At 37.0% G+C, this 9,737-nt stretch overlaps 1 protein-coding gene across 1 annotated transcript; it reads right to left on the bottom strand.

The window, feature by feature from the left end:
• Window positions 1–2,883: 2,883 nt before the first annotated feature.
• On the bottom strand, window positions 2,884–6,241 carry LOC145065375 (uncharacterized). Its single transcript, XM_079012398.1, has 3 exons — window positions 5,713–6,241; window positions 5,193–5,563; window positions 2,884–3,429 (listed from the first exon to the last, which is right to left on the bottom strand). Exons 1-3 carry the CDS (start codon window positions 6,239–6,241, stop codon window positions 2,884–2,886), a joined length of 1,446 nt encoding a protein of 481 aa, XP_078868524.1.
• Window positions 6,242–9,737: the final 3,496 nt, after the last annotated feature.

The raw sequence follows: 9,737 nt of genomic DNA, 5'->3' as shown, positions 1-9,737 counted from the left end.
GCATGCTATGCAAAACATGAAAGTAAAGAGAGAGAAAAAGGAACAGACTCCCCCTGGTATAGAAGTTGCAAGGGTGATTGTGTTTCTTGTGTAGTTGATAGCTCGCCAATATGTGGAAATATAGAACTCTTTGACTACTATGGAATTGGTCTTTGATACTCGGAAATAATTTACTTCGATATGTGTAGGAAAAGTACTCGGAATTCAAACTTGAGTCTTCCACCACATCATGGTAATGGGTACCACATCGTGGTTGGCATTCGACGAATGGAATACGTATGTTGTATCTTCAACACGTCATGATAATTGGTGACCACTTTGTGGTTTGTGTTAAAGGTGAAAAATTCGTTCGGAAATCAGATTTCTTCACTAAATTTTTGGCACTCATGATGATAAATATTTCTCTAACACTCTGGAAAATGTAATTCTTCAGCTCTTGCATTCCTAACCCCTCACTTAAGCTCATCAAAGTCTCTCTAAATATGCTCCGCTCATCAAACAGTAATTTCTGCGAGTTCTAAAAACGTAAAACAATAATAAAAAGGAAACAAACCAAAATACTTAAATCCTAAATATTACCAAAATCCTAGAAAACAAAAATTAAAAAAAGAAATAAAAAGAAAATTGTCTTAAAAGCCATTCGAACAACCAAAATAAAAAGATAAATCACTCCTCTTCATCTCTTCCTCCACTTCCTCCAGCTCCACCTTGTTGTTCCGCCCAGAGTTCATCCTAAGTTAGAATGTACCTGTATGAAACCGGATATGCACTTGGGCATTGAATATTCATATGTTGCATCATCAGATCAAGGTGCATGTTGGTGTAGTTTTCACCCCTTCCCAAAGTTATCTTGATATCTCCACATGGCCATATTGTAGGGATCCATAGGTAGCTCATCTTCATTAGGAATAATTGGAGATTCCTCTTCCACATCTCTAGAACTCTGTCTCACCCTTTGCCCTGCCTGTTCTCTTTGATTATCATTTGGGATTGATTAATTACCAAACCCATTATCAACCACTATATTGGCCCTTCTAAAAAGAAGGGGACTATAAGCTTTACCCTTTTCCACTGCTAGAATAATGGCTTCCCTCTTTTGGAAAACCCCAAAAGACTTGGTCAATCTAGTAATCAACATTCCCCCATATAAACGAGTCCATTTTCGATCCTTCCCTACTCAGTTGGTCAGAAAGTCGGCAACATGCCAAGAAATGTCCATAAATACCCCTGGAGTAATAAGACTCCAAATATAGAAAACATCAAGACTTGGGACTTTATCCCCTTCTTGCCTTTGAGCAATTCTCGATTGGTAGACTCTATTGGCGATGGTGGGCCAGAAATTTGCTTCTTTGAACTCTTCACTAGAATTAAGGCAATGAGCAATGAATTCAGTGTAAGACTCCATGTGCACTTCTGATGGTAAATAAAGCTTTGTTCTTGATGCAAAATCTACCAAGCTCAACTCCTTTCGATCCCCTCCTAAACAAAATGTGACATTTTGCCTATCATGAATTCCCTTCTTCTTCCAAGACCGAACAGTGGCCAGGAACTCCACGCATCGCTTCTCGTAAACTGGCTCCTGCATCCAAAAATGTCTTCTCCAGCCCAGGCAATCGAATTACCCTTGCACCCCATCAAAAGCCTTTGTGATTAGGGCTCAAGAGCATCCGACAACCCAACTTCCTCCCTCCAATCCCAATGGATTTCAGCTGGGATATGCACCCTACTTTCTCTTAACTAGGCTAACTTGTCATTCCATTGTACCAGGACTTATGGTGTGACCACATTTGGAAAATAATACCAAGGAAAATTGGGACGACTCCCTTGGACTTGATTCCTTTGACTTGTACCCCTCATGATTTGCACATTCATCAAACAATATAATACCAAACAACCAACTCGAGATTGGAAGGAAAAATTAGGGAAAAAGTGTATTGAAAAGTTACCATGTCGTGGTCGACGAACAGGTCAGAAAAAAATTCAAAATTGGACTGATTTCAGACCATTTAAGCTCAAATCAAGTTCATGGGTTTTCTCAAGCTATATAAATACATGTTTTAGTGTAAGATTCATAGCAAAAACGACCATAATCAATTCCAAATTGAATCAAATTCAGAACCCTAACTTATTAAACATCCTAAATAACAGTTCAAAGCAGTGAATTGGTGTAATAGACGCATTAATACATGATTATTAGCAGTTTAAAACATGTAAAAATCATACCTTTGGTCTTGAAAAAACTTGAAAATCGAAGAAAAATGGAGTAGGAACTCATGGAGGCTTCAAACATGGGGTGAGTGGGAATGAAAGTGAAAAGGAGAAGTTAACCTTTTCGGTTAAAAACCATAAAATTGACTACATATAAAAAGTCACCACGTCGTGGTCTAGGTCACCATGTCATGGTCTATCAGTGAAAATAATCTGAATTTTTTCTATGTAGTCGAAACGTCGTGGTATAATTCACAACATCGTGGTAAATAAAATATATTATTTTTGGAAAAAAAAATCATGAAAACTTCCACCCCACACTTATGTCATGCTTGTCCTCATTGCAAGATCCAAAAAGAAACTTAGAAGAGCGAAAAATCAACAAAACAAAACAAAATAAGCAAATAAAAGCAAAATGCATACTTTAAATCATAGGTTGCCTCCTAATATCACTTCTTTTTGGGGAGTCATGAGCTGGACTACTTCCTGCTCCACGTTGTGGTGGCTACCTCCAATTTCACAATATCTCCTTTCTTTTTCCTCATTTGGCATTCCCTCTTCATAATATTTTACTCGATGTCCATTAACTTTGAAAGTAGTGCCATCTTTTATGATTAACTCTATAGCTCCATGTCAGAATACTTGTTTCATAATAAACGGACCGTTCCATCGTGTCTATAATTTCCCAGGAAAAAGCTTCATTCTTGAATTCAAAAAGAGAACCTTTTGACCTTCTTGGAAGTCCTTATGTCCTCTCAAACTAGCATCATTCCATTTCTTTGTTTTGACTTTATAGATCAATGAGCTTGTATAAGCTTCATTTCTTAATTCCTCTAGGGCATTCATTTGCATTAGACGATTGCTTCGTAATTCGGCTAACTCGAAATTGCAAGTCTTCAAAGCCCAATACACCTTGTGTTCAATTTCAACTGGCAAATGACAATTCTTACCAAAGACTAATCTATTAGGTGTAGTACCAATAGGTGTTTTAAAGGCAGTTTGAAATGCCCACAACGCATCATCTAGTTTCTCCAACAACTCCTTCTTGTTGCTCCCGACCGATCGTTCAAGAATCCTTTTTAACGTCCAATTTGTGACTTTGGTTTGCCCACTTGTTAGTGGAGGGTAGGGTGTTGCAAATCTATGATGTACACCGTATTTTTGTAACACTTTGGCGAGTTGTTCATTTGCAAAGTGAGTTCCCCGATCACTTATTAGTGCCTTTGGTACACCGAAACAATAAAACAATATTTTTAAGAACTTTACTACCACACGAGCATCATTTTTTGGTAAGGCTTGCACTTCCGCCCATTTTAAGACATAATCAACTACCACTAGTATGTATTTATTCCCTCGAGAAGCCGAAATGGTCCCATAAAATCGATACCCCAAATATCAAATACTTCACAAACTAAGATGATATTTTGGGGCATCTCGCTTCGGGAAGAAATGTTGCCCAATCGTTGGTACGAGTCACATTGTTTAACAAAATTTGTCACATCCTTGAAAATCGTGTGCCAATAGAATCCTGAATCAAATATTTTCTTTGTCGTGTAATGTGCTCCGTGATGTCCTCCGGTGGGTCCATTATGACAATGCTTCAAAATTTCCAAACTTTCTTTCCCGAATATGCATCTTCTTATTATACTATCTGTGCAGCTTCTAAAGAGATATGGTTCATCCCAAAAGTAGAATCTGACTTCTGAAAATAATTTCTTCTTTTACTAATGAGTCAATCCTTTTGGAAGATAGTCACCATCCAAATAGTTTGCTATATCAGCATACCATGGCTCCTCCCCTGCAATCACCATTAGATATTCTTCGGGAAAATCATCTCTAATTTTGTGTTCTTCCAAATTTTCTATTTCCGGGTTTTCCAATCTTGAGAGGTGATCGACCGCCACATTTTCCATACCCTTTTTGTCCCTAATCTCGATGTCAAATTCTTGCAAGAGTAGTAACCATCAAATCAATCTTGGCTTAGCATCCTCCTTAGCAAATAGATACTTAAGAGCAGAATGGTCAGTAAAGACAATAGTTTTGGACAACACTAAACAAGGGCGGAATTTGTCAAAAGCGTAAACAACAACCATAATTTCTTTTTTCAGTGGTAGTATAGTTTTCTTGGGTCGGGTTTAGTGTTTTGTTTGCATAATATATAGGTTGAAAGTGCTTATCGACCCTTTTCCCAAGGACTACTCCTACAACAAAATCACTAGCATCACACATAAGCTCAAATGGGAGGTTCCAATTCGGGGCGATCATGATCGGGGTAATTGTTAATTTTTCTTTCAATAATTGAAAAGCTTCAAGACATTCAGTTGAAAAGTCGAATGTGGCATCTTTTAAAAGAAGTTGAGTTAATGACCTGGTTATTTTTGAAAAATCTTCTATAAGTCGGCGGTAAAATCCTGCATGGTCTAGAAAATTTCGTACCCCTTTCATGCTTGTTGGAGGTGGCAATTTAGCTATGGTGTCGACCATTGCACGGTGCACCTCTATCCCTGATTTGGAAAGTTTATGTCCCAAGAAAATCCCTTCTTTGACCATAAAAGGCACTTCCCTCAATTTAAGACCAAGTTAGACTTTTCACATCTAGCAAGCATCAAGTTGAGGTTGGACAAACAATCATTAAAAGAAGACCCGAAAACAGAAAAACCGTCCATGAATACTTCCACGAAATTTTCAACCATATCATGGAAAAAAGCCATCATACATCATTGGAACATGTCCGATGCATTACATAATCTAAATCTCATCTGATAATAAGCAAAGGTCCCACTTGGGCAAGTGAACGTGATCTTTTCTTGGTCTTGAGGATCAATAGGAATCTCAAAATATCCTAAAAAACCATCTAGAAAGCAGTATTAAAGGCGAACATATAATCTTTCGAGCATTTGATCAATAAAGGGCAAAGTAAAATGGTCTTTGCAAGTGGCATCATTTAACTTGCGATAATCGATGCACACACGCCAACTAGTTACCATTCTCGTAGGAATAAGCTCGTTCACTTCATTGTTCACCACCATCATGCCTTCTTTCTTAGGTATCATGTGCATCGGACTCACCAATTGCCTATCCGATATTGAGTAAATAACTATGGCATCCAAGAGTTTGCCTACCTCTTTCTTGACTACTTTTTTCATGTTCGGGTTCAATCTTCTTTGGCATTGCACCACCGGTTTAGCTCCATCTTCCAAATTAATTTTATATGAACAATATAAGGGGCTAATTCCCTTGATATCCGTGATCTTCCAAGCGATGTCATTGCTTCGTTTCTTGAATACTCCAACTAAGCTTTCCTTCTCCTTTTGTGTGATATCAGCTGCTATGATGACTGGCTTTTGTTCATTTTCTATTGGAGATGTTCGGGAAAAGCTTTTAATTCGATTTTTGGTTTTGGTTCAATGACCATGATGTGGGTATCTTGTGACGTTGTGGTGTTGCTAGTATGCTCGTCAAACTGAATGAAATCTGAATGCCACATAGTGGTGGTGTTATTACCACGTTGTGGTGGGTCTTCAATGGCCTTTTTCAGTTCATTGTACTCGCTCTCTTCTAGCAACTTCTCCGGTTCTTGAAAATCATATTCAACATCAAAATCACCTTCTTGTAGAAACATGTAACCCTCAATTTCCTTGTCCATCCATCCTCCTAATTCTTTTTCCAAAATTTCATCAAAAACATCTACCAAAAAAGCCATGCCATCACTTATTCTTGAATTTTTTATTTCTCTATTAACCCCAAAAGTTGCAGCTTCTTCTCTAACACGAAGAATGAGTTTGGAGTCTCTTATGTCTACCAAATCTCGGGCGGTGCTCAATAAGGGCCTTCCAAGAATAATTGGCACTTGATCATCTTCCTCCATATCTAGAACAATGAAATTTGCGGGAAAAACAAACTTGTTAATTTTAACTAATAAATCTTCATAAATTCCTCTTGTAAAGGTCACCATTTTGTTTGCTAAGTGGATGGACATGCGAATTGGTCTTGTTTCCAGGAGGTCAAGCTTCTTGAAGAATGAATAAGGCATTAAGTTAACAATTGCTCCCGAATCCGCTAGAGCGTAGCTTGTGGTTAGATTTCCGAATTGGCATGAAGTGTTAAACTACCCGGATCACCCATCTTCTTTGGTAGCATGTTCAACATAACAGCTAAGCAGGTTTCGTTTAGTACAACTTTAGACATCTCCCCCATCTTCTTTCAGTTTGTTAGAAGATCCTTAAGGAACTTTGTGTATTCTGGCATTTGAGCTAAGGCTTCAATGAATGGGATATTTATTTGAAGGGATTTAATGTGCTCTAGGAACTTCTAGTAGTCTTCGGCATGTTTATCTTGCTTTGATCGACTAGGAAAAGGTAGCGGTGGATGGTTTGGCTTAACGGGTTCAACATTTTGATTTTCAGATGATTGTTGCATTGTGGTATCTGTACCACGTCGTGGTAACTGTTCAGTGCTTTTTTCTTGAATTTCTTCTCGTCTTTCCTGCACAACATCCAGGTTATTATTAGTAATATGATTCAAATGGGTAACAATTTTTCCACTTCTAATTGTTATAGCCTGGATGTGAGCTCCTATTGGGTTTCGTTCAGTGTTTCCTGGAAGTGTGTCCGGTAATCTTTTGTTGAATTGCTTTGATATTTGCCCGATTTGTTGCTCAATATTCTTCATTGTAGCTTGCTGATTTCTAAGTACAACTTCGGTATCGTCATGTCTCATTTCTGTTGCGGCAGCAAAACGAGCAAGCATTGCCTCGAAATCGGGTTTCTTCTCAGGGGCCGATTCCTCTTTTTGGTAGAAGCCTCTTCCCTTTTGTTCATATTTGTCTTCTTTGGCTTTATTGTACTCATCATAAGGTAACCACTTCTTTTTTGGGCTTTGTCCAGTCTTCGTCATAATGATCACTGCCCGAATAGCAAGCTTGGGCTTTTCGGTTTCCATTTTCATCTAAATCACAATCTTTTTGTTAGATGCGGTCCATTAAAATTATCACACCCCACTCATAATGCATGGATTTTTTTTTATCCATTTTTGTCATCCTTCTATCCATGTTATGCAACATTGCTAAGACTGACTCCAAGTCATATGAAGCAAAATTCACAATTCCCCTAGTTACATCTCGTCGAGGGCTATGATATTCTCTTGAATGTTTGAAGAATTCCTCTATTAGCTCCTTGATTACGGTCGGTGCTTTCTTTGTGAGTGGTCCTTGAGAATCAAGGAGTTGCCTAGTCGTTATGTTTACCCCATCGTAAAAGATTGCTACTTCTTGTTGGATAATTAGATCGTTTTGGGGACAGTTTCTAAAAAATCCCTTATGGTGCTCCCATGCCGCATACAAAGACTCTCCTACGTCTTGTTAGAAATTTTCAATGGCCTTTTTCAATTTGGAAACCTTCGATGGTGTGCAAAATTGTTGTATGAATTATTCATGCATTTGCACCTATGTTGTTATTGTGCCCGGTGGAAGTGCTTTCACCCGGTCCTTTTCTGCACCCTTAAGAGTAACGGGGTGCATTCTTAGTAAATCCATCTCACACAATATATTTTGTATGTTGAAGTAGTCAGCGACATTTAGTGGCCTCATCAGTGTGCTTGTAGGAATCCCCGTGGTCTTTCCCATGGAATGGTATGTATTTTAATTGAGCAAATATGTGTCCTTTTAACTTGAAGATAGTTGTGTTGGGAATTGTAGGTTGCACAAGACCCGATCTGGTGTCTTCACGCATTCATCTCTTGTATGCCTCCCTCGTCATGTCAGCAATGTCGGTCATGTTGTTTTTGGGCTCGCTTTCGGTTCCGCTTCCTTTTTCTGATTATGTTTCGTGCTTGTAACTTGCTTACTTTTTGTTAGGAGTCTTCTCAAAACTTTCAAATTCTCTTTCTAGAGACTTGTTACTTGATTTTCGAAGTTTGGTTGTCTTCTTCTTATGGAATGTTGACTCAGAATTGTCAAACGGTGGTATAATTGGTGTTTTCGATCCTCGGGTCATAAATCACTGAAAAAAAATAGATGAAAAACGTAAAAAGAACAAAACGAAAAATAAAAACTAACTGCTTAATGACCACGATGTGGTAAATCAATTAGAAAAAAAAACGAAAATTAAGAAAGAAAATAAACAGAAAAATTCTTGATAAATAGCAGATAAAAGTAAACTAATAAACCATTCCCTAGAAACAACGCCAAAAACTTGATGTGAATAATTATGAGCTAGTTTTAACCAACTAATGTAACCAATTATTACTCCTAAGGCAATGTACTTAGTCAAAAATAGAATATCACAAATTGTAGGGTCTGGAGCACAGGCAACAGAATTACTAGCTAGTTTTATCGACTAAGTTACCTAAATTACTATTTTATTAGAAAGGGGTTTTTCTCTAGTTTTGCAAGACTAGAAACTTAAGTAATCAAACTAAAATCTAGAAAGAAACTAATTATCAACTAATGAAACTAAAACTAAAACTAAAAGCAAGAAACACAAAAGATGATTTTAATCAAGATAATTGAGAGACTTTCGTTTAGATTCGATATACTTGCTATTATGTTTGATTTAATGGAAGTGTAATGGATTAATACTTCGTTGATTACCGATTTCTGAGATGACATGACTAATGTTCACTAACTTAATCCTTCAGCAAATAATTTCATTCATACGATGATCAAACGGATAAACTAACAAATTTACTAGTGTTTAGTTCGAGTTATGTTAGACTTATAGTGGATTGATCTATTTGGTTAATTTAATCAATTCAATATATGATTGGTCCTCATATATTAGCTTCTACATTTACTTACCCAATTTTCTATTTAACCCCAGGTTTTGGTCAAAACACTAGTCCTACAATTTTGTAATCCACAAGATCATAAGGTTCAAGGTAATTAAGAATGATAGGTCAAGCAAACTTAATCAAACTCAACAATAAACTGAAAAGTAGTTATCATAAACATAGAGATGTTCTTTAATAAGATAACATAATAATTAATCAACTTAGCATAATCCAATTCATAAATCAACTCATAAATAAGCAAGTAATCTAGTCTAAACGAAAGTTATGGTATTTAGCCCATAACTTCAGCAAACAAACATGTAAAAATGAAATTCAACTTGTAATCCATGATCAAACACAAGAAGAATAAGTAAATATTAAAAGTTTAGCCCATAACTTCCAAATAATGTTCTTGACCTTCAAAATTCGACTAAAGCTCCAACAAAAGTTAGGTTTTCAGAGAAATCTATCTTCTATATATATTTTTCTCAAAGTCGTTTCACCAAGTCGTGGTAAGTCCAAGCACAACGTGGCCTTTGGGTTTATCACGTAATTAGCAAGCCCTCGAGGTTCATCGGGAGATTTCAAAATGCCACATCGTGCTAAGGAAACTTTCCTTCATTTTAGCCTTGATCTAAGTTCCTAGCTTCTAGCTTCCTTCCTTTTTGTTCCCGAGCATATCGTTTACTTCTACAACACAACATATAATATATTAAGTATCTTTTGTTCTATAATGAGCATAAAAATGACTAAAAATATTA

The sequence above is a fragment of the Lactuca serriola genome, chromosome 1, assembly GCF_051521515.1.
Source record: "Lactuca serriola cultivar US96UC23 chromosome 1, Lser_US96UC23_V15, whole genome shotgun sequence".
NCBI lineage: Eukaryota > Viridiplantae > Streptophyta > Magnoliopsida > Asterales > Asteraceae > Lactuca > Lactuca serriola.
The sequence above is the reverse complement of the archived record's forward strand: the minus strand, read 5'-3'. Positions and strand labels throughout refer to the sequence as shown.

Bases quoted from the DNA above. Each gene is read 5' to 3' on its own strand.
- LOC145065375 (XM_079012398.1), bottom strand. From the start codon at position 6,241: ATGCCTTATTCATTCTTCAAGAAGCTTGACCTCCTGGAAACAAGACCA. The intron at 5,564-5,712 runs GTAATAACACCA...CATCTCCAATAG, and splicing joins TGAAGACCCACCACAACGTG to AAAATGAACAAAAGCCAGTC. The intron at 3,430-5,192 runs GTAACTAGTTGG...GGTGTACCAAAG, and splicing joins AGCTTATTCCTACGAGAATG to GCACTAATAAGTGATCGGGG.